We start from the raw sequence: 25,394 nt of genomic DNA on the forward strand, positions 1-25,394 counted from the left end.
GGCCGCACCGAAGAACGTTCAATTTTGATGCGAGATAATACAGGATTCCACGTCTTGCTAAGAGGAAACCCATTGTCTCTGTCGATTAAATTATCCGCCAACCTAATTTCAAAAATGGTTCAAATGGCTCTGAGCACTATGGGACTCAACATCTGAGGTCATCAGTCCCCTAGACTTAGAACTACTTAAACCTAAGGACATCACCCACATCCATGCCCAAGGCAGGATTCGAACCTGCGACCGCAGCAGCAGCGCGGTTCCGGACTGCAGCGCCTAGAACCGCTTAGCCACCGCGGCCGGCAACCTAATTTCAATCGTCTCTTTATAGACACTGTTCCAGAAACCGGAAATGTTGGCAAGTACCACAGTTTCATCAAATTTCGTACTGTGTCCCTCAATTAGGCAGTGTTCTGCTACTGCCGATTTTTCTGGCTGTTGTAGCCTCGTATGACGGCGATGTTCCACACAGCTGTCATGCACTGTGCGAATCGAACGGCCAATGTAAGCCTTCCCACATTGACACGGAATTTTTTGCACACCGGATTTCCTAAGCCTCAAATCATCTTTCACAGAGCCGACAAGCGCCCTAATCTTAGAAGGTGGACGGAACACACTCTTAATGTTAAAATTTCTTAAAATTTGTCCAATCTTAAACGATAAGCCTCCAGCATAAGGAAGAAAGGCCACCGATCTATGTTCCTCTTCATACACCTCCGGAGATGGTCCGAACTCCATAGCCCGACGAATCTGCTTCTCGGAGTATCCATTTTCTTAAAAACAGCCATCAAATGCGCAGGTTCTTGGGTTAAGCTGTCCGCGTCGGAAATGGCATATGCTCTCCGTACCAATGTGCTAAGGACGCCACTGCATTGGTGTGGTGGATGACAACGCTTAGGTTACAGATACTAATCTGTGTGCGTCGGTTTTCGGTAAACACTGTGTTCCAAAGTACCATCCGGTTTTTTATAAACCATAACGTCTAAAAATGGAAGCAGTGGCGTTCTTAGGACAGCTTAACCCAAGAAGCTGCACATTCGATGGCTGTTTTTAAGGACAATGGATACTCCGAGAAGCAGATTCGTCGGGCTATGGAGTTTGGACCATCTCCGGAGGTGTATGAAGAGGAACATAGATCGGTAGCCTTTCTTCCTTATGCTGGAGGCTTATCGTTTAAGATTAGACGAATTTTAATGAATTTTAGCATTAAGAGTGTGTTCCGTCCACCTTCTAAGATTAGGGCACTTGTCGGCTCTATGAAAGATGATTTGGGGCTTAGGAAACTCGGTGTGTACAAAATTCCGTTTCAATGTGGGAAAGCTGACATTGGCTGTTCGATTCGCACAGTGCATGACAGCTGTGTGGAACATCGCCGTCATACGAGGCTACAACAGCTGGAAAAATCGGCAGTAGCAGAACACTGCCTAAATGAGGGCCACAGTACGAAATTTGATGAAACTGTGGTACTTGCCAACATTTCCGGTTTCTGGAACAGTGTCTATAAAGAGACGATTGAAATTAGGTTGCCGGCCGCTGTGGCTAAGCGGTTCTAGGCGCTGCAGTCCGGAACTGCGCTGCTGCTACGGTCGCAGGTTCGAATCCTGCCTCGGGCATGGATGTGGGTGATGTCCTTAGGTTTAAGTAGTTCTAAGTCTAGGGGACTGATGACCTCAGATGTTGAGTCCCATAGTGCTCAGAGCCATTTGAACCATTTTTGAAATTAGGTTGGCGGATAATATAATCAAGAGAGACAATGGGTTTCATCTTAGCAAGACGTGGAATCCTGTATTATCTCGCATCAAAATTGAACGTTCTTCGGTGCGGCCCTGGGTGCGATATATCGTTGCCAGCAGTGTTCCACTAAGGGCGGCGCCACCTCCCTGTCTCGGAGGGCAGCAACCGTGATGGGTGGTGCATGCGCCGTGTACTGAACAGTGGCCTATATAGGACGTCGATTTGCAGCCTGGCGTCACCCCATCTTCCTGCCTCCTCCTCTGGGCTCCATCTCCTCCCCCTCCCTCCTCCTGAGTGGCTGCCCCCGCCTACTCCCCCTCCCTCTCTTGTGCCCCCTTTCAGTGTCTCTGTACTCCCTCCTGCCCTGTCTTCCCTTTTCATCTCCTGCCCCACGTGTCTCCTGCCTCTTCGTGTACCTGCTGACGCCCCTCCTCTCTTCATCCCGCCGCTTCCCCTGCTGCCCCTTGCTCTCCCCTCCTTTTCCATCCTCTCCGACCTTTCCCTCGGCAGGTCCCACCTGGAAGTTTTATTCTTCGTCGTGTGTGCTCCAAGTGGGTTTTAAGTGTGTTGTTCTGGAGTGTTTTTAATACTGTGGCCGACTTTTAACCTGTGCATGTCCATTCAGTGTCTCCTCTGTGTTTTAAGAATCGACAACTGTGTTTTTTTAACTTTCTGGTGACTTTTTTAACTGTCCCCCATGAACGTCTCCATCTCAGTCTATTTTTACCTCCATTTTCTCCCATTACTCTGTTTTATGTTCCCCTTTTTTATCGCCTTATGTATGTAACATTTTATTCTTATTTTAGTTGTCATGTCACTCGGTTGAAGAGCGGCGGATTGTGCCGCTGACAGCCCTCCTCTGCCCATATGGGGCAGCGGAATGAAATCACAATAAAGAAAAAAAAAAAAAAAAAAGCCCAGCGTCAGTTCTCAGCGGGACTCATCAGCAGAAGCAGCATTTTCCTGAAGATGGCGAACAGATGGATCGCCGAAAAATCGAGTCGAGTCGATTTTAGGATCAGGCAGCAAACCCGAAGAGACTTTCAAAATAAAGGAAAACTTGTAAATGGAACGTGTGGAGAGAGCAGCGCACCTGGGCGCCGGGTTGGCGAGTATGGCGGTGAGGCTAGCGCGGTAGGCGACGGCGACGAGCAGGCACTGCAGCCACCAGCAGGCCAGCACCAGCCTGGCGCGCCAGTGGCGCCGCCCTGGCGGCTGCGACGCCGGCACCAGCAGCAGCGCGCCCACGGCGGACAGCGCGCCCACGCGCCCGCCGCCCACCCACTGCAGCGCAGCCGCGCCAGCCGCCAGCGACACCAGCACCGACATCCACATCAGCGACCTGCACGCCACCGACAGCCACTCGTCTGCTGCTCCAAATTACACTCGTCAGCATCTACGTAGCACCGTATCAACTAACACATTAAAATACCTAGGGTTAACCCAGTTCTAAACAAACAAGGGAAAGCAGAAAGGTGGAAGGAGTATATAGGGGGTCTAATCAAGGGCGATGTACTTGAGGACAATATTATGGAAATGGAAGAGGATGTAGACGAAGATGAAATGGAAGATATGATACTGCGTGAAGAGTTTGACAGAGCACTGAAACACCTGAGTCGAAACAAGGCCCCGGCAGTAAACAACATCCCATTACAACTACTGACGGCCTTGGGAGAGCCGGTCCTGACAAAACTCTACCATCTGGTGACCAAGATGTATGAGACAGGCGAAATACCCGCAGAAGAATATAATAATTCCAATCCTAAATAAAGCAGGTGTTGATAGATGGGAAAATTACCGAACTATCAGTTTAATAACCCATGGCTGCAAAATACTAACACGAATTCTTTACAGACGAATGGGAAAACTGGTAGAAGCCGACCTCGGGGAAGATCAGTTTGGATTCCGTAGAAATATTGGAACTCGTGAGGCAATACTGACTCTACGAGTTATCTTACAAGAAAGATTAAGGAAAGGCAAACCTACGTTTCTAGCATTTGTAGACTTAGAGAAAGCTTTTGACAATGTTGACTGGAACACACACTTTCACAGTCTGAAGGTGGCAGGGGTAAAACACAGAGAGCGATAGGCTATTTACAATTTGTACAGAAACCAGATGGCAGTTATAAGAGTCGAGGGGCATGAAAGGGAATCAGTGGTTGCGAAGGGAGTGAGACGGATTGTAGCCTATCCCCCATGTTATTCAATCTGTATATTGAGCAAGCAGCAAAGGAAACAAAAGAAAAACTTGGAGTAGGAATTAAAATCCATGGCGAAGAAATTAAAACTTTGAGGTTCACCGACGACATTGTAATTCTGTCAGAGACAGCAAAGGACCTTGAAGAGCAGCTGAACGGAATGGACAGTGTGTTGAAAGGAGGATATAAGATGAACATCAACAAAAGCAAAACGAGGATAATGGAATGTAGTCGAACTAAATCGGGTGATGCTGAGGGAATTAGATTAGGAAATGAGACACTTAAAGTAGTAAAGGAGTTTTGCTATTTGGGGAGCAAAGTAACTGATGATGGTAGAAGTAGGGAGGATATAAAATGTAGACTGGCAATGGCAAGGAAAGCGTTTCTGAAGAAGAGAAATTTGTTAACATCGAGTATAGATTTAAGTGTCAGTAAGTCGTTTCTGAAAGTATTTGTATGGAGTGTAGCCATGTATGGAAGTGAAACATGGACGATAAATAGTTTGGACAATAAGAGAATAGAAGCTTTCGAAATGTGGTGCTACAGATGAATGCTGAAACCGAGCGAGGTGGCGCAGTGGTTAGCACACTGGACTCGCATTCGGGAGGACGACGGTTCAATCCCGTCTCCAGCCATCCTGATTTAGGTTTTCCGTGATTTCCCTAAATCGTTTCAGGCAAATGCCGGGATGGTTCCTTTCAAAGGGCACGGCCGATTTCCTTCCCCATCCTTCCCTAACCCGAGCTAGCGCTCCGTCTCTAATGACCTCGTTGTCGACGGGACGTTAAACAACAACGCTAACCTAAGAAGAATGCTGAAGATTAGATGGGTAGATAACATAACTAATGAGGAGGTATTGAACAGAATTGGGGAGAAGAGAAATTTGTGGCACCACTTGACTAGAAGAAGGGATTGGTTGGTAGGACGTATTCTGACGCATCAGTAGTATTGGAGGGCACCGTGGTGGGTAAAAATCGTAGAGGGAGGCCAAGAGATGAATACACTAAGCAGATTCAGAAGGATGTAGGTTGCAGTAGGTACTGGGAGATGAAGAAGCTTGCACAGGACAGAGTAGCATGGAGAGCTGCATCAAACCAGTCTCAGGACTGAAGACCACAACAACAACAGCCGTAGACCATAAATGAACATTAAACCACTTAGAATAATTATACAACAAACAGGTACAGTAGATTAAAAGCACACTGCTGGACAAGAAACTGAAGCACCCACAAGACACAATCAGATGCGAATGTAACTTTGTACGCATACACACCATAAGCATGTATGTAAATGATTAAAGTTACAATTCTCTGTGACAGATAGAACAGCTACTAGAGTACGCTAGTGTTGTACCTATTTAATGCTGTTACTAAGCCTGGTAGTTTATGTAACGGGTGTGAGCAGTGTCAGATGTTGTGTGATCATCTACACCTACATCTACATCAATACTGCGCAAGCCACCTGACAGTGTGTGGCGGAGGGTACCTTGAGTACCTCCATCGGTTCTCCCTCGTATTCCAGTCTCGTATTGATCGTGGAAAGAAAGGTTGTCGGCATGCCTCTGATTTTATCCTCATGGTCTCCTCGCGAGATATACGTAGGAGGGAGCAATATACTGCTTGACTCCTCGGTGAAGGTACAGGCTGTTTCAAAAATGACCGGTATATTTGAAACGGCAATAACAACTAAACGAGCAGCGATAGAAATACACCGTTTGTTGCAATATGCTTGGGACAACAGTACATTTTCAGGCAGACAAACTTTCGAAATTACAGTAGTTACAATTTTCAACAACAGATGGCGCTGCGGTCTGGGAAACTCTATAGCACGATATTTTCCACATATCCACCATGCGTAGCAATAAATGGCGTAGTCTCTGAATGAAATTACCCGAAACCTTTGACAACGTGTCTGGCGGAATGGCTTCACATGCAGACGAGATGTACTGCTTCAGCTGTTCAATTGTTTCTGGATTCTGGCGGTACACCTGGTCTTTCAAGTGTCCCCACAGAAAGAAGTCACAGGGGTTCATGTCTGGCGAATAGGGAGGCCAATCCACGCCGCCTCCTGTATGTTTCGGATAGCCCAAAGCAATCACACGATCATCGACATATTCATTCAGGAAATTAAAGACGTCGGCCGTGCGATGTGGCCGGGCACCATCTTGCATAAACCATGAGGTGTTCGCAGTGTCGTCTAAGGCAGTTTGTACCGCCACAAATTCACGAAGAATGTCCAGATAGCGTGATGCAGTAATCATTTCGGATCTGAAAAATGGGCCAATGATTCCTTTGGAAGAAATGGCGGCCCAGACCAGTACTTTTTGAGGATGCAGGGACGATGGGACTGCAACATGGGGCTTTTCGGTTCCCCATATGCGCCAGTTCTGTTTATTGACGAAGCCGTCCAGGTAAAAATAAGCTTCGTCAGTAAACCAAATGCTGCCCACATGCATATCGCCGTCATCAATCCTGTGCACTATATCGTTAGCGAATGTCTCTCGTGCAGCAATGGTAGCGGCGCTGAGGGGTTAACGCGTTTGAATTTTGTATGGATAGAGGTGTAAACTCTGGCGCATGAGACGATACGTGGACGTTGGCGTCATTTGGACCGCAGCTGCAACACGGCGAACGGAAACCCGAGGCCGCTGTTGGATCACCTGCTGCAGTAACTGCGCGTTGCCCTCTGTGGTTGCCGTACGCGGTCGCCCTACCTTTCCAGCACGTTCATCCGTCACGTTCCCAGTCCGTTGAAATTTTTCAAACAGATCCTTTATTGTATCGCTTTTCGGTCCTTTGGTTACATTAAACCTCCGTTGAAAACTTCGTCTTGTTGCAACAACACTGTGTTCTAGGCGGTGGAATTCCAACACCAGAAAAATCCTCTGTTCTAAGGAATAAACCATGTTGTCTACAGCACACGTGCACGTTGTGAACAGCACACGCTTACAGCAGAAAGACGACGTACAGAATGGCGCACCCACAGACTGCGTTGTCTTCTATATCGTTCACATCGCTTGCAGCGCCATCTGTTGTTGAAAATTGTAACTACTGTAATTTCGAAAGTTTGTCCGCCTGAAAATGTACTGTTGTCCCAAGCATATTGCAACAAACGGTGTATTTCTATCGCTGCTCGTTTAGTTTATATTGCCGTTTCAAATATACCGGTCATTTTTGAAACACCCTGTATGTTCTCGAAACTTCAACAAAATCCCGTACCGAGCTACTGAGCGTCTCTCTTGCAGAGTCTTCCACTGGAGTTTTTCTATCATCTCCGTAACGCTTTCGCGATCGCTAAATGATCCTGAATGAGATTTTCACTCTGCAGCGGAGTGTGCGCTGATATGAAACTTACTGGCAAATTAAAACTGTGTGCCGGACCGACACTCGAACTGCAAGGTTCGCAGGAGAGCTTCTGTAAAGTTTGGAAGTTAGGAGACGAGGTACTGGCAGAAGTAAAGCTGTGAGGATGGGGAGTGAGTCGTGCTTGGGTAGCTCAGTTGGTAGTGCACTTGCCCGCGAAAGGCAAAGATCCCGAGTTCGAGTCTCGGTCCGGCACACAGTTTTAATCTGCCAGGAAGTTTCACTAAATGATCCTGTAACGAAGCGCGCTGCTCTCCGTTGGATCTTCTCTATCTCTTCCATCAACCCTATCTGGTACGGATCCCACACCGGTGAGCAGTGTTCAAGCAGTGGGCGAACAAGTGTACTGTAACCTACTTCCTTTTTTTTCGGACTGCATTTCCTTAGGATTCTTCCAATGAATCTCAGTCTGGTATCTGCTTTACTGACGATTAATTTAAATGGTCATTCCATTTTAAATAGCCGGCCGGTGTGGCCCAGCGGTCCTAGGCGCTTCAGTCTGGATCCGCACGACCGCTACGGCCGCAGGTTCGAATCCGCCTCGGGCATGGATGTGTGTGATGTCTTTAGGTTAGTTAGGTTTTAGTAGTTCTAAGTTCTAGGGGCTGATGACCTCAGATGTTAAGTCCCATAGTGCTCAGAGCCCTTTGAACCATTTTAAATCACTCCTAATGCCTATTCCCTGATAATTTATGGAATTAACTGCTTCCAGCTGCTGACCTGCCATATTGTAACTAAATGATACCGGATCATTCTTTCTATGTATTCACAGCACATTACACTTGTCGACATTGAGATTCAATTACCATTCCCTGCACCATGCGTCAATTCGTTGCAGATCCTCCTGCATTTCAGTACAATTTTCCATTGTCACAAACTCTCAATATACCACAGCATCATCCGCAAAAAGCCTCAGTGAACCCTCGATGTTATCCACAAGGTCATTTATATATATTGTGAATAGCAACGGTCCTACGACACTCCTCTGTGACACAGCTGAAATCTCTCTTACTTCGGAAGACTTCTCTCCATTGAGAATGACATGCTGTGTTCTGTTATCTAGGAACTCTTCAATCCAATCACACAGTTGGTCTGATAGTCCATATGCCCTTACTTTGTTCACTAAACAACTGTGCGGAACTGCATCAAACGCCATGCGGAAGTCAAGAAACACGGCATCTACCTGAGAACCCGTGTGTATGGCCCTCTGAGTCTCGTGGACGAATAGCGCGACTTCTGTTTCACACGATCGTTTTTTTCGAAGCCCATGTTGATTCCTACATATTTCTAGTCTTCAGAAGAGTCATTTTACTCGAACATAATACGTGTTCCAAAATTCTACAACTTATCGACGTTAGAGATATAGGTCTATAGTTCTGCACTTCTGTTCGACGTCCCTTCTTGAAAACGGGGATGACCTGTGCTCTTTTCCAATCTTTTGGAAAGCTACGCTCTTCTAGAGACCTACGGTACACCTCTGTAAGAAAGGGGCAAGTTCCTTCGCGTACTCGAATTGGTATCCCATCAGGTCCAGCGTCCTTTCCTCTTTAGAGCAATTTTAATTGTTTTTCTTGCCCTCTGTCATCTATTTCGATATCTACCATTTTGTCTTCTGTGCGACAATCTAGATAAGGAACTACAGTGCAGTCTTCCTGTAAAGGAGATCCAGATACCACGCACTTCTTGAGACAGTATCATCAATATCTGACAGACTTTGAAAGGGTATTGTGGGTCTCCATTTGGCTGGCTGGTCAAATAGTGCAATATTTAGATTTATTGTTCATTCAAATATGACAGCAACTTGGTATTGGACTGCTGTAGAATGTAAGGGCAGGTACACTCATTGTTGAGGTTCCGATTGATCGTGTTTGATCATCACAACAGAGGATCACCGTATTGTTCAACAAGTAATGGACTCCCTTCAACATTTGTGTCATCTTGCACCATTGATTGGAGACTAGCTGCAGCCAGATTAGGGAATTACTGCCCCATGTGTTGGCTGGTGTTATCAACATAACATAAACGGTTGCATTTGGAGAAGCTCAGCAGCTCTGTGAGCAGGAAGCACGGACTGCTGATGAATAGTGTCGCGTTATATTCAGCGATAAATAATGGTTCTGCACTACTCTGGATGACCATCATCAGCAAGTATGGCAGCGGACGTGAGGGTGAGCCATGCTCTGGCCCCGCGTTGGTGCTGTTGTAGGTTTCCATCTTCTGCTCGAGGTCAGACTGTATCGTTTAATTGACATGGTTGCGGTTGTCTTCTTCTTGTGTGGACTGGTGCCACTTGGTTTCGCACGCGTTGCCTGTCCGCTAGTGACAGTAGCGGCGGTTATCGATATGTAGCAACTGTGGCCCTATCTTTGGGGCGACGTCGTTGTTCTTCCCCGTCGTGTCAGTGTGCAGTTCGGTTGGGGAATCAGGAGGAGCCAGGTCCACGCAGAGCGGGAACTTGCCGGAACCACTGGCGGCGCGCATGGACTGCCAGATCGAAGAGCTGTGGTCACGAGGGTGCACGACCTCATCGAAACCGGATCCTGCAAGTTTTAAGTTGAGTGCATTTCAATTCGAGTGGAAAATGTTCAAATGTGTGTGAAATCTTATGGGACTTAACTGCTAAGGTCATCAGTCCCTAAGTTTACACACTACTTAACCAAAATTATCCTAAGGACAAACACACACACCCATGCCCGAGGGAGGACTCGAATCTCCTACGGGATCAGCCGCACAGTCCATTACGACAGCGCCTAAGACCGCTCGGCAAATCCCGCGCGGCAATTCGAGTAGACAAGCCTCCTCCATTGTGAAATCTCGCGATTCTCCAGTGACTTGGGTTCGTGTTGCTGTTCGTAGTGTCGCCGAGGCAAAGGGCAGCGAGTGGAGTGCTTGGGGAAGACGGATATTAGCTTTCCTGGGGTTATAATGACTACTTTCTGCCTTCAGCTTGTTAAGTTCAACCAGCGGTAGTTCTGCCTTCAGTTGTTAAGTTCAACCAGCGGTAGTTTCCTGCCTGGTGGCCGCTAACGCTCCAGTTACCTGCCCTGGGGGTTAGTGTATGTAACGGCAGTGCACGTTTCCTCGCCTTGCCGCTGCTGTCCGGTAAGGCGTGTAAGTTTGACAGCTTTTTTGATTTTAGGTTGGTTGGCGATTCTTCTACCTTAGTGGTAGTGATTCCTTTCTTATTCCGGGAGCTCTAAGCACAGTATTCTGTGGGCGGAGTCCAGACCGCCGGTTCTGGCTTTGCCGTATTTTTACATCTTTGCATTTGGTTTACTGGACGTCAGGTAGCCTCACCAAGATTATCATTAGTCACTCGTTAGACTGCCACTAGTCTGAGTTACCATCTTGTGTTGTGAATGCAACTCTTGGCTGCCTTTCTCATCGCTCGTGGAAGGGTTTTTGTCCTGACCTACTCAGAGGCCGATTCCTGGAGCACCATCTGTGACTGGCCCTCGTGTTTTTTATTGTGTTATTATTTTATTATTGTATTACCAAGTTACCATCATTTGTCTCTCCTGTTTGGTGATCAGTTGCTTGTCCTTTTCAATTAATCTTTGTTATTATATTTGCTGTTTTATTGTATGTTGTTAAATTTTTTTTAATAACTGCCATTCTTGGCTTTAAAGGCCGTCAGCCGTGGCTGTGGTTACTTGCCTTAAAATTATAACTGCGACCACATTGGCTTGTTCTCAAAACATTAACTGCTACGGTCGCAGGTTCGAATCCTGCCTCGGGCATGGATGTGTGTGATGTCCTTAGGTTAGTTAGCTTTAAGTAGTTATAAGTTCTAGGGGACTGATGACCACAGATGTTAAGTCCCATAGTGCTCAGAGCCATTTGATTTGAATCAAAACATTATTTGCTGTGTCTGTATTTTATGTAGGTTTGTTAAATTCTTTTAATAATTGCCATTCTTGGTGTTTAAGGCCTTCAGCCGTGAAACAATTCTTAATTGATTCCTATTAAGACCTTCAGCCGTGAGCATGGTTACATGTTTCAAAATCATAATTTGGTAATTCTATTTTAGCAGTGAGCTTCAAGATCTTGGTGATTTGTCTTTTATATTTTAATAACTGTAATTGTAAGTTACAACAAGTTTAAACAATTCTTAATTTATTCTCATTAAGACTGTTCTTAAATTATTGCCATTATTTTAATTATTTGTTCATTTTAAATAAATTGTGTGTGATTAAAAGAAAAACCAACCAATAGTAACTGATTATGGCCCCGTCCACAATCCTAACCGAATCCTGCCTTCCTTGACTAATATGTCTCGGGGAGAGGCCTCTTTATTCCAATGTTCTGGAGTGGTTAAGCGGTGCTACTCCTTGTGTCATGCTGTGGGAATCCATCGGTTATGACTTCATGACATGCCTGGAAGTGATTAAGGGAACCATGAGGCCACAGTCGTAAGACACAGACTTGCTGCATCCATTAATGTTACCTCTCACGCAACAGTGATGTGGTGCCTGTTTTCTGCAGGACAATGCACATCCAGGCTTGACACGTGTCTCTATGAACTGTCTACGTGATGTTGAGAAGCTCTAATGACCAGCAAGATCCCTGTACTGACCCCAATAGAATTTGTGGTGGACGAGATTGAAAGTCAACTCCGTCCCAGGGATTATCAACGACCAGTATAACAGTTCTGGGCAGCTTACCTCGGGAGAGGATACAGCGGATTTATGCAATCCTTCCCAACCGAATCAGTGCATGTTTCTAGGCTAGAGGGGATGCAACATTTTACTGACAAGTGACCTCATACTGCCAACTGCATTGAAAATGTGACTCGATTTTATAATCACTGAAATAACATCACATACCCTTTGAACCCATGAAGTTTCATTTCTTCCCTCCTTCCCTCGCGGCTGCTTCACTGTTTTGTTGATCAAACATCGAAGTTGCAGCCCTCGTCCATACTTTCCATCTCCAAAGCCTTAAGCCAACTTCTATTCTAGCAATGTCGCCTGGGTTTTGGCTTCTGACAAATCATCGAATGCCATGCTTTTCATTTTCTACGTCTATCAGTCCTTCCCCAATCGAATCCTATATGAAACTGTTAATTAGTATCCTAAGTAATTTCTGGTCCAGCCAGAGTGGCCGAGCGGTTCTAGGCTCTACAGTCTGGGACCGCGCGACCGCTACGGTCGCAGGTTCGAATCCTGCCTCCGACATGGATGTGTGTGATGTCCTTAGGTTGGTTAGGTTTAAGTAGTTCTAAGTTCTAAATGACCTCAGATGTTAAGTCCCGTAGAGCTCAGAGTCATTTGAACCGTTTTTGGTCCTCCTCCCCCATTTTGAATTCTTTCGAATTTCGTACACTTCCCAAAGACCTGACACCAATCACCCTACTGTTTCATCCAAGATCGTCAGCCATAGTATTCTGCCATGTTTATACCAAAACATCTAATTTTAAACATAAACAGTCTCTAAACCCTCTCGGAATGTAACTTTAAACACTGTCCTCTAAGTGCCCACAAAATTGGCCTAGGGATTTACTCATCTTTCCAACTTCAACGGATATACTTTTTTCTCTACATCTCACAGGTCCTCTTTCCCCAGTTTTATCCCTCCAATCCCAACAGCTTTTTTTGGGGTCTACCTCCTCCTGTTTTTTTCTCCTAGATTCTTTTCAGAACTGTCCCAAAAACTGTCATCACCTACTATTCTTTTCTGTCTGCAGCCCGTTTTCATCCATCCCTTCTCCGTAATAGTCCCAAAACCCAAATCGTGCACCACCTTGAACATGCACAAGGTATTTTATGTAGTCCTGCTGTTTCTTCTGGAGGAAGCTCTTAAATGATTGAGCTCGTCCTCCATGTATTGTGGTTCACAGCTTGGTACGCTAATGTATGGATCACCTGTGTTTTCTGTTTGGGATGGCGAAAAGATTTTTTTTTTTTTTTGGAGGTATCTGTCTGTGTGAATGAGTTTTCTGTAGAACTTTTGCCCCAAAATTCCGTCAACTTATCTGAGTATGTCTTCATCAAAAAATGAAAGTAGACCTCCTTTCTCTTTTTATACAGTGAACTTTATTTTAGAATTAATATCACTCAGAAAATTTAGATATTCTGAGATTACTTTTTCTCCATGAGTCCGTATGACACAGTGCACAAACCACAACCTCCTGCTCTGGAACCTTTTTGCCTGACTTATAACTGGATATGCGCCTCCTGCAGAAGCTGGGCAACACTGACATGGCATACTGTGGTCAGCTGTCAGGTCTGTGGCAGATGTACATTGGGGAATTCCTACTCTGATCAAGGCATCAAGAAACTTGTGACGTCGTCTGTTATAGCGTAAACACCCTCGTATCACATGGTTGAGATCTGCAATCTCTGCTGGGTGGACTTCGCGCAATGAAGCCCTTATTAACTCTGACAGGTGCTGATAACACGAGTACGCACCATTTCCGTGTCCTTCACAATGATCACTCAATATCTGACGCTGTTCACGCCCCTTATTTACCCTACCAGGCCTGGTAAAAGCGCTAAACACGAAGAACACCAATGCAATCTGGTGGCTGTTCTACGTCTCACAGAGAATTGGACCTCTACTCATTAATGTACCCGTCAATACACTGACGTCCGACCGCGACCTCTGGTTGCTTCACTGTTTTTGCCTGATAGTGTGTTTTGTCTGGTGAGGTTTCTGGTGTGGGTGGTGTGGCGCGGCCTTACTTGAAGGGCAGCACGAGCGTCATCCAGGAGTTGTCGGTGAGCATCTCGGGCGTGAGGAAGGTGAGGCAGTGCGTGGTGTAGGGCACGCTGAGGTCTATGAAGCGCAGGTGGTGCGGCGTGTAGTGGAAGCTGCCGAGCGCGAGCGCGGCGCGGCCCCGCTGCAGCTGGCCCAGCAGCCCGTTGACGGAGCCGTCGGCGCGCTGCGTGCCCCACTTCTCCTCCTGCCAGCCCGCCGGCACGTACAGCTCCGCCGCGAAGTTCATCGACTGCGACAGCGCTCCCAGCACCTGCACCCGTCCACCTTACCCGCTCACTGCACAGTAGTGATGGGGAGCTCGTGAATGAGTCGTTCAAATGAACGCTTCACTTCAGTGAAGTGTGAACTAACCACTCAATTTCAATGAACTGGTGGAGGAGGAGGAGATTAGTGTTTAACGTCCCGTCGACAACGAGGTCATTAGAGACGGAGCACAAGCTCGAGTGAGGGAAGGATGGGGAAGGAAATCGGCCGTGCCCTTTCAAAGGAACCATCCCGGCATTTGCCTGAAGCGATTTAGGGAAATCACGGAAAACCTAAATCAGGATGACCGGAGACGGGATTGAACCGTCGTCCTCCCGAATGCGAGTCCAGTGTGCTAACCACTGCGCCACCTCGCTCGGTAATGAACTGGTACTTCAAACTCTTCACAGATAGCACACTCCACACTTTTTTCTAGTTCACTCACTCTCTTCTCCTCTCCCTCTCCCACTACATCGGCGCTACGTCACTCATTCTCCCTTCACTTCAGTCCTCCCTCTGCTGCCTGTTGACGAATCGCGCGGGGTTTGTGGGGAAAGATAGGTTTACGAGGGGGTGAGGGGAAGGCAGCGTCAGTTGCTAAGTGCAGTACTGACATTACTCGTGACTGTTTGTGTATTTATACTTCGCGTCTACGGGTAGCCTACCGTTGGCAGCGCTTGCAGACAAATGAATATTAAAGATATAAACGAAGGGGCTGGCTGTGTGAGCACGCACAGCCAACATGAAAATAAAAGGTTTGTTAATAACACTGAAAGAGGGATTTTACCTGAAATCGTACCAATGACTACAGGTGACAGTTTACGTTTTGGACCTGGAGGGTTATTATTCTCAACAAAAATAAAATCTACAGGAAAACTTGTGAATAATTACTTAACATAGGTATATAGACTGTGACAGTTGTAAACATACTCATTCTATTTTGGATTAAATTTTACAAGGAACTTAAAACTGGACTGCATTTCGTTGGTAGCTAAGTTTTTTCAGTTCATGAATACAACAAATAATATTTCATTTGGCAGATAAAGACTTTTTTGGACGCTTCATGAGAAAATTTCGAGCAAGATTAAATGTAATACCTTCTTTATATGTGACAGGCTTCTCTGTTTATCTTTCCTTTGTCCCCTTCGACCATGCTCTATTTAAGTTAACTCAGACGCTGTTAAGAGCGTAAAACGTTGCGTGCACGTTACTGCATAGTTCGGCCATCTGTTGGTAAAATTATGAAGTATTACGAAGCTTCATTGTACGAGCGAGGCGAAGCGAGCGTAGCAGCGGCTGAGCGGCGAACTGGGCAACTTCGACAGGCTTCCGTACTTCACGAATGAACTACTTCATTTGAACGCTTCACGGCAAAGAGTGAAATGAATGAAGTAGTTCACTGGAATGAACGAGTTCGACCCATCTCTACTGCACAGCTCACCGGCGAGACTTTTCGTAAAACAGAGAAAATATCACCCAAAAAATGCAATTCGTCCATAGTAGAATAGTGTTACCTTCAAGCATTATGACCATTTCGGAGATCGAAAGTCTCCTCTTTAGAAATCACCATGGATTCTACAAACGTAGATGTTCCAAATCCCAGATCGCCCTGTTGGTCCTAATACCCAAAAACGCTTCTGGTGGTTGTAATATTTCTGGCTTATTCAGCCATCATATTAGGCTCCAGGAAGCTATTCCCAGGGCAGTGGAGCTGCAAGAAGCATAGAGATGACGCAATGTGGGATGAGGTACCGGTGACAGATGTTAGATTCGGTACCATTCCCGTGAGAAAGACCGCCTGCATGATGCTGCTGCTCTGTGTTTGGCTTCTGTGTTCGGCGGTAGGGCGCCAAAACGTTAAACTTCAGTCGCTATTATTAATTAAACTTGTCATCCAAATTACTTCATTTTTTTAAAGAAACATCTCTCAACAGCCAGCTATCAATCAGTCATTTCAAAATTATTAAAATCAGAGTATTACTAAAACAAAAGACTGCCGATATTACTGCCGATGCACTTCGGTGGCGTTCGGGTCACGCCTTGCTGGCTTGGCGCACGAAGTGTCTCGGGCATTCCGGCTCTCCAGTTCTGACCGTTCCAGTAGACAGACATCTTGTCTGTTATAGCAGTATTTGTTTCATGCAATTTTATTTACTACAGTTCCGACTGTCGCTAGGTACAGACATGTTGTCTGTAATAGTAGTATTTGATTCAAGTAATTTTATTCTCCAGTTCTGACCGTTCCAGTAGACAGACATGTTGTCTGTTATAGCAGTATTTGTTTCATGCCATTTTATTTACTACATTTCCGACCGCCGCTAGGTACAGACATCATGTCTGTAATAGTAGTATTTGATTCATGTAATTTTATTCTCCAGTTCCGACGGTTCCAGTAGACAGACATGTTGTCTATGGCAGGATGTATTTCATGTTAATTTAGCCAGATATAATGACTGTGGAAAGATATGTTCAATACGTTGTGATCAAGAATAGTTTCTCGTGTCAATATCAATAAAAACGCGAGTGGCATCCCAAATGAGTTATAGTTTTTCGTAGCAGCAGTTCCTTGCGAAGTTAATTTCAGCCTCAAGAAAAGGAATCCACGCCCGGCGTGCTGTTTTCTGCGCTGGGGACATCATCATCATGAAGACAGCAGGTTAGTGAAGTGTAGAAGAACTTATGTATTCCACACAGGGCAGTGGAAACAACTAGGCACCTCACGTGTACTGCATGCACAGTACAAATGTGCTCAGTGACACGTCATCTGCAGTAATGCAGAGGAGGTTAAGAAGGGTGAAAGTATTAACACTATCTCACATTTATTCCATTTTCTTGCCGTATGGTGCAAATGTAATAAAACTGTACCAACAGCTGTTATTTTCATATTGTTTTATTAGGCAACCAATTACGATGTTCCAGTCACGTAATCTTCAGGCCTGTCACATGAATAACACCAAATACCACTCGCACATGTATAAGACAAGGCACCAATGTCACATATGTGACAGCTGTTCACAGAACAATATCAAAATAACTGTTGTTATAGTACAGGATTATTGTATTTCATCGACCAGCCGCTGTGCCATGCACCCGAGGCCAAGATAGAGTTACATTTCTTCGTGATGGTACATGTCGCTAGCCCGCCGCTTCCCATAACAAGTGGACACCAAAGAAGATGATGCTGTACTGTGTGGTCTTACCAACATCTGAGTCCATCCTAGTGAAATATGTGAATGAATTAGTAATGTTGAACACCGATGAATCAAAGCTAATCATGGCGTGCAAGTGAACAGGAAAGATTATACCATAATTGTAACAATGGAAAGAGCACAAATCTGATTAATCAACTGAAATTTATTCTGCATTTAAGGGGCGCCCTTGGTTCTGATTACGTGCTACAATAAGGAGACAACAAATTAATTTAATATTGTGCTTAATAATACATTAATTTTTGGCATTTTCATCCTTTACCACTGTAAAAATGTTGACAATGCAACTCTTAGTATCATAAACTGAAGCCGTTTTAATCTTTCAAATTTATATTTTTGAAAGTTTTCAGTGTAATGTTTCCTTAAAGCGAGCAGCAACTAATCAGCGGTACGTCAAAGCTAACACGTGTTACGTGTACTCAGTTTGCCAGTAAACAATACTAAGTATCCACTGACATATTTTTATGCATAACATTTTGGATATAAGTAACGATTTCTTAAGAAAATATGTCGTTTTTCTAGAAAAATTTGAAAATCAAGACTTACCTGAATAAAAAAAAATCAAAATTCGTGTGCTTGAAATATGTTATTTATGAGATTTTACTGAAACTTTACTGCGCAGTTTTGCAAAACAGCCAACTTGCACACTACCATTGTTTACAGCCGAAATCTTCCATTATTTCAGTATTTGTACAGCACTCCCATACCACACGCCTTCGTTCACTCTTACGTCCACGATTCTTGCCATCTATGGTCGCACTGTTTGTCCCTCTCTCTTGTGTTGTGGCTATGGCTGTCGTATGTCCGAGTTTCCGAGGACTTTTCCTAGCTTTGAGACAGTCCGAGAGAGTCCTTGGGGGGGGTTTACACAACTACCCAGGGTAAACGTAGACCTGTTTTGTGTCTGGAAGAATTAGACTGATTTGAAATAAATATATTTTAATAAATCTTAGTTAAATTTCTTTAAATGAAGATTGGCGCATAGGTAGCTTTGTTCGTTTTGTATTTTAAAAAATCCAGTGGCGAGCACGCTCTCCTATACAAACATTTTCCGTACTTCATCGTTGAGAACAATGAGAAACTGCCGACAACCGACGACCGCATGCATAGCGCCGCCCCACCCATCCATCGGCCAACGTATCGTCGATAGACTGTATGTGTGTGTCTGGGAAAATGACCCGATTTGACTCAGTGACTGGGATTTTCGAAGTCTTTGTCCAGGGTCGTTAGTTTAACTGATGGCAAGCCTTAAATGCAAACATTTTTAGGTTAGGCTTTACCGTGACTGTTACTGACATTAAATGAAACAACAAGTTTACTGTTACCAGTCACCGTTTTCTTTTATTTTTTCCACGACGCGTTTCGAAGGTTTAAACCTCCATCATCGGGTGGATTTACATTAGTTAGTATTACATATGTGTGTATGTTGTGTTACGATTTTGGAGGAACTTGTGGCACTGCCTAGTGGGGAAACAAGACACTATTTCAGAATATGGTTTTGGATAACTTTTGACAAAAAATAAACTGATATCTAATGGTAAACTTTAATAAGTAAACTAGAGTACCTCCAGTGGTCACAGGTTCCTTTTTCTGTCGTAACACTTCACATGTATACTGCCACATTTGTAGGTACATCAACTACTGGCACAAATGTATATCTATCTGCATATTTTATAACATTAACCAGTGTATTACCCCAACCTTTAGGCAGCTAATATATGCAACATGTAATCTTAAGACTCCTTGCCATGTAAACGTTTGCTCTCATATAATCACTCCTTCCTTCACTCCTTCCTCTCTCTCTCTCTCTCTCTCTCTCTCTCTTTCTTCAAAGAGTGTCATCTATTTATGATTTTACTGCTGTAGCCAATATGATCATTGTAATTCAAGCCTGTAACATTTCACCTAATTGTTATTAGCAAGTATGAAGTTTAAGCCATTTTAACATTTCACCTGATTGCATAAACGAGTACGAATGTTTAGCTGTTTTAACCTTTCAAAATTGGATTTATATACCACCTGAAGTACACACACATATATTCGACACCTCAAAACAAACACCCCCAAATGGTTTAAACGATTATTCTGTAATAATGTTGTTACGATCTATATTCTTTGCACTTTGCGATTATGTCTTCTCTTCTGCTGTACGAACCTTGCACCCAGCTGATTCCAGACGCCATATTTGTTTACAAATGTGGCAGTATACATGTGAAGTGTTACGACAGAAAAAGGAACCTGTGACCACTGGAGGTAGTCTAGTTTACTTATTAAAGTTTACCATTAGATATCAGTTTATTTTTTGTCAAAAGTTATCCAAAACCATATTCTGGAATAGTGTCTTGTTTCCCCACTAGGCAGTGCCACAAGTTCCTCCAAAATCGTAACACAACATACACACATATGTAATACTAACTAATGTAAATCCACCCGATGATGGAGGTTTAAACCTTCGAAACGCGTCGTGGAAAAAATAAAATAAAACGGTGGCTGGTAACAGTAAACTTGTTGTTTCATTTGATGGAAAGCCTATTTCTGACGCTACCTGGGCGTCTCCTCCAACTGTTTAGAGTCCCAGTGTCACATTGTATGCTTTCTACTGCTTGCACCACATAGCTCCACGTGATTTGCTGATGAGTACAGTATTATTCCAAACAATTAACTTTCCTTATCAGATCCTTTTTATCACCAAACTGCTACATAAAACTGGGGCTGAGTTTGTTACGGCGTAAAGTCAAGTGTCAGCACGCGGGTCGGTAACGATGGAGCAGAGAGGGCTGTGAAAAGACGTCAGCCAAATGCACGCTGGCCATCCCCTCTCCAGGACGACAAGGCGATAGCAGCGGCCATTACGGGAAGACGACATAAGCGCCCCGCCCGACCGGTGGTGGCCCAGTTGAACAGCAGCATCAGGATCAGGCAATTGTATAGCAGCGACTTAGGACCTGTACGAGGGTCGTCCACAAAGTAAGTTCAATTTCTATTTCTATCTACGGCAGCGCTACGATCGCAGTTCCGAATATGCGCGGCAGTTACTCTGACTCAAGGAGAAGACATGCACGCCATTTTCAGATCGCTGCTGCCGACGTGTGCTTTGTAGTGCTTCTTTATAATGTCAGCCGTAATTGAAAATGCCGCCGCGTGTGAAAGCAGATCTGTGATTCCTTTTCTAAATGAAAGAAAGTTAAACCAAAGGAAATTCATTGGCAATTCTGCGAGGTTTACGGACAAAATGCTATGAGTTATTCAATGGTTAGAAGATGGATCAGACTGTTCAGTAAAGGACATGATCAAGTGCACGATGAAGAACGAATTGGGCCCCATCTGTGGTTACTTATGAACTGGTTCACACAACTGAAGAGAAGATAAATCACAACAATAAGTTTACACTTACAGGGGGAGGCCATGACGTTTGGAACGCGGATTTATTGCAAACTTCGCACGCTCATAGTACTCCATGAGGACAACAAAATGTGTAGCGTGTACTTCTCAAGCGTTATTGAGAAATTCGCAAGATAATTTCGGTCGTCAAATATGCGTGGCCATTTTCACCATGAAGCGGCTGCAGCCGAGTGGTGCCGGCACGGTAGCTCAGCGTGTTCGATCAGAGAGCTGGTCGGTCTCTGTAATAAAAAAACTGAGTGAAACGATCAACAAACGAACTTGACCGGATGTCATGTGACGTCCGCAACGAACAAACACAACGATCGGCAACGAACAAAACAAAAAGCGTGTTCGGTCAGAGTGTTAGCTACCCTTTCTGACAAAAGAACTGAGCGAACGGGTCAACGAACAAACTGAACGGGTGTCATCGGACGTCCGCCCTGAACAAATTCAACGAGAAATATAGAACAATTGATTTTTTTTAAAAAAGTGGTTCGCGTTCAAGCCGCTGGATCGAGTTCCGTTCGTCAGTTTTGTTTTTTTTATTTTCAACACAGTAATTTTTCTTTACTATTGATGACCTGTGGTATCGTGTTGAAGCTGCATGGGCACGCCGTACAAGCTCTGACTCAATGCCCAGGCGTATCAAGGCCGTTATTACGGCCAGAGGTGTACTGGGTACTGATTTCTCAGGATCTATGCACCCAAACTGAGTGAAAATGTAATCACATGTCAGTTCTAGTATAATATATTTGTCCAATGAATACCAGTCTATAATCTGCATTTCTTCTTGGTGTATCAGTTTTAATGGCCAGTGGTGTAATTAATGTGACTGGACTGTGTATGTAGTGATTGCTAAAACTGCAGTATTTCTCGTCGCAGTCGGCAATGTTTACCCTCCAGCTTAGTAGACTCGTCGAGAATGAGGGTGTAACGGTACTTTGCGGGCAGGCGTGTCAATTAGCATCATATTAATTAAAATCGGGGAAGAATTAAAAAGGGGAAAGTAATACGAAACTTTAATAACTGCATAGTATTACTAACAAGGGAACCTCCCCATCGCACCCCCCTCAGATTTAGTTATAATTTGGCACAGTGGATAGGCCTTGAAAAACTGAACACAGATCAATCGAGAAAATAGGAAGAAGTTGTGTGGAACTATGAAAAAATAAGCAAAATATACAAACTGAGTAGTCCATGGGCAACATAGGCAATAGCAAGGATGAGGTGGTCCCGTGGTTAGCGTGAGCAGCTGCGGAACAAGAGGTCCTTGGTTCAAGTCTTCCCTCCAGTAAAAAATTTAAATTTTTATTTTCAGACAATTATCAGAGTTCAGGCACTCACACATAATCAATTTCGCTCTCCAAAATTCCAGGACATGTTCAGATTTTCTTGGACATATGCAGGATTTGACGGTCTACACACGGAAAAATTCGAAAACGTTAAAAACATATGTTTTACCAGAGCACAGAGAAAACTGTGCGACTGTGAAACTGTTGCATTCATTTGTTGCAGTTTATGTAACACACTCTTATGTTTTCATCACTTTTTTGGGAATAATTATCACTTCCACAAGAAAACCTAAATCGGGCAAGGCAGAAGAATCTTTTTACCCATTCGCCAAGTGTGCTAGTTAGGTGGGTCGACAACATATTCCTTTCATGTGACGCACATGCCGTCACCACTGTCGTATAGAATATATCAGAATTGTTTTCCTGGATCAAATGTTTTCGGTTCCCATTGGAGAGGCACGTCCTTTCGTCTACTAAACGCACGGTTTTGCGGTGCGGTCGCAAAACACAGACACTAAACTTATTACAGTGAACAGAGACGTCAATGAACGAACGGACAGATCATAACTTCGCAAAAATGAAGTACGTAAACTTTTCGCTCGCGGGTAGACTTGAAGCAAGGACCTCTCGCTTCGCAGCTGCTCACGCTAACCACGGGACCACGGCGCTACTGAGCACACATTATCCTTGATGTTGCCTATGTTGCCCATGGACTACTCAGTTTGTATATTTTGCTTATTTTTTCATAGTTCCACACAACTTCTTCCTGTTTTCTCGACTGATCTGTGTTCAGTTTTTCAAGGCCTATCCACTGTGCAAATTATAACTAAATCTGAGGGGGGGGGGGGGGGGTGCGATGAGGAGGTTCCCTTGTAAGAAGCAATATAATGAAAAGTAATAAAAAGCAAAGTAGCAAAAACCAAGCGGGACAGAAAGATATAGGGGCGCGTTTGTTTTTTAATAGATATAAAAGAACATGTAACACATTATTGAGCTCTCTACCTTCAGTTATCGCCATCGGGCTAGTCGATGAAAAAGTGGTACGCGACTGCGAAATTCGTTAAGGAGATTGTTTAAAGACTCTTCAAGCACGTTTAAAATACATTACGTGTGACGAAGTGATCAGAGACGTTTATTGTCGGGTGGAGTGAAAATGAATCCGACAACATAATTCGAACTTTGTGTTAGCTGGGAAAAATACTCTTGGGAAACTACTATGGTTGTGGAACCCACGAAAGTTGTGCGCAACGGAAAGCTATAGTTTACGTAATTCTGCATTTTATAAAATGGTGAATCTTATCCTTGGACGGTTGCGGGGGTAACTGATACAAACAACGCGCCAGCATAAAAAATAGTTCGCTTATTAACTACCAGATATTAATTAACGGGGACCTAAAATACTAAAAACGAAGGATAGGATCATCACCTCCAATCCCGATTCATATTTCTTATTTAATTAGTGAAAAGAAAAGTGTTAATAAAGAAACTACATTTCAATTTTATCCACGATTTTGGCTTCATTACGTAGACTTGACTACATGAGTGCGGTAGCGTTCTCGCTTCCCACGCCCTGGTTCCCGGGTTCGATTCCCGGCGGGGTCAGGGATTTTCTCTGCCTCGTGATGGCTGGGTGTTGTGTGCTGTTCTTAGGTTAGTTCGGTTTAAGTAGTTCTAAGTTCTAGGGGACTGATGACCATAGATGTTAAGTCCCATAGTGCTCAGAGCCCTTTGAACCATTTTTTTGACTACATGATAAACAATATCTGTGGAAGTTGTATGCAAAGTATCGTCATAATATTTATACAACCAATTTTGTGAGACACCAAAAATGTAAATGCATGAAATTGTTCTTACCGCGCATGTATAATGTGTGAGTGTGACGAACTACACTCCTGGAAATGGAAAAAAGAACACATTGACACCGGTGTGTCAGACCCACCATACACTGGTAGCATGCCGCGACAGCGCGGACGTGAACCGTATGTGCAGTTGACGGACTTTGAGCGAGGGCGTATAGTGGGCATGCGGGAGGCCGGGTGGACGTACCGCCGAATTGCTCAACACGTGGGGCGTGAGGTCTCCACAGTACATCGATGTTGTCGCCAGTGGTCGGCGGAAGGTGCACGTGCCCGTCGACCTGGGACCGGACCGCAGCGACGCACGGATGCACGCCAAGACCGTAGGATCCTAAGCAGTGCCGTAGGGGACCGCACCGCCACTTCCCAGCAAATTAGGGACACTGTTGCTCCTCGGGTATCGGCGAGGACCATTCGCAACCGTCTCCATGAAGCTGGGCTACGGTCCCGCACACCGTTAGGCCGTCTTCCGCTCACGCCCCAACATGGTGCAGCCCGCCTCCAGTGGTGTCGCGACAGGCGTGAATGGAGGGACGAATGGAGACGTGTCGTCTTCAGCGATGAGAGTCGCTTCTGCCTTGGTGCCAATGATGGTCGTATGCGTGTTTGGCGCCGTGCAGGTGAGCGCCACAATCAGGACTGCATACGACCAAGGCACACAGGGCCAACACCCGGCATCATGGTGTGGGGAGCGATCTCCTACACTGGCCGTACACCACTGGTGATCGTCGAGGGGACACTGAATAGTGCACGGTACATCCAAACCGTCATCGAACCCATCGTTCTACCATTCCTAGACCGGCAAGGGAACTCGCTGTTCCAACAGGACAATGCACGTCCGCATGTATCCCGTGCCACCCAACGTGCTCTAGAAGGTGTAAGTCAACTACCCTGGCCAGCAAGATCTCCGGGTCTGTCCCCCATTGAGCATGTTTGAGACTGGATGAAGCGTCGTCTCACGCGGTCTGCACGTCCAGCACGAACGCTGGTCCAACTGAGGCGCCAGGTGGAAATGGCATGGCAAGCCGTTCCACAGGACTACATCCAGCATCTCTACGATCGTCTCCATGGGAGAATAGCAGCCTGCATTGCTGCGAAAGGTGGATATACACTGTACTAGTGCCGACATTGTGCATGCTCTGTTGCCTGTGTCTATGTGCCTGTGGTTCTGTCAGTGTGATCATGTGATGTGTCTGACCCCAGGAATGTGTCAATAAAGTTTCTCCTTCCTGGGACAATGAATTCACGGTGTTCTTATTTCAATTTCCAGGAGTGTATATTGAGAAACTGAACATCCATTACGTACTTGCATGTTTATCTGAGGAAATGGTCCTTGTCGGTACATCAGCATAGAGTTCGAATAGAATCGCTGTAATATTGCAAACCATTCAGATTAATC

The 25,394-nt window shown here is 44.9% G+C and overlaps 1 protein-coding gene across 1 annotated transcript in view; it reads right to left on the reverse strand.

The window, feature by feature from the left end:
* The window catches only part of LOC126167966 (uncharacterized), a 147,466-nt gene that overhangs the window by 92,164 nt on the left and 29,908 nt on the right, over positions 1–25,394 (reverse strand). The window contains exons 5-8 of the mRNA XM_049920523.1: positions 13,975–14,261; positions 12,772–12,781; positions 3,164–3,180; positions 2,825–3,073 (exon numbers count right to left, since the gene is read on the reverse strand). Coding sequence (XP_049776480.1) covers positions 2,825–3,073; positions 3,164–3,180; positions 12,772–12,781; positions 13,975–14,261 — 563 coding nt within the window. The remainder of the gene's footprint in view (positions 1–2,824; positions 3,074–3,163; positions 3,181–12,771; positions 12,782–13,974; positions 14,262–25,394) is intronic.

The sequence above is a fragment of the Schistocerca cancellata genome, chromosome 1 (genome assembly GCF_023864275.1).
Source record: "Schistocerca cancellata isolate TAMUIC-IGC-003103 chromosome 1, iqSchCanc2.1, whole genome shotgun sequence".
Taxonomy (NCBI): Eukaryota; Metazoa; Arthropoda; class Insecta; order Orthoptera; family Acrididae; genus Schistocerca; species Schistocerca cancellata.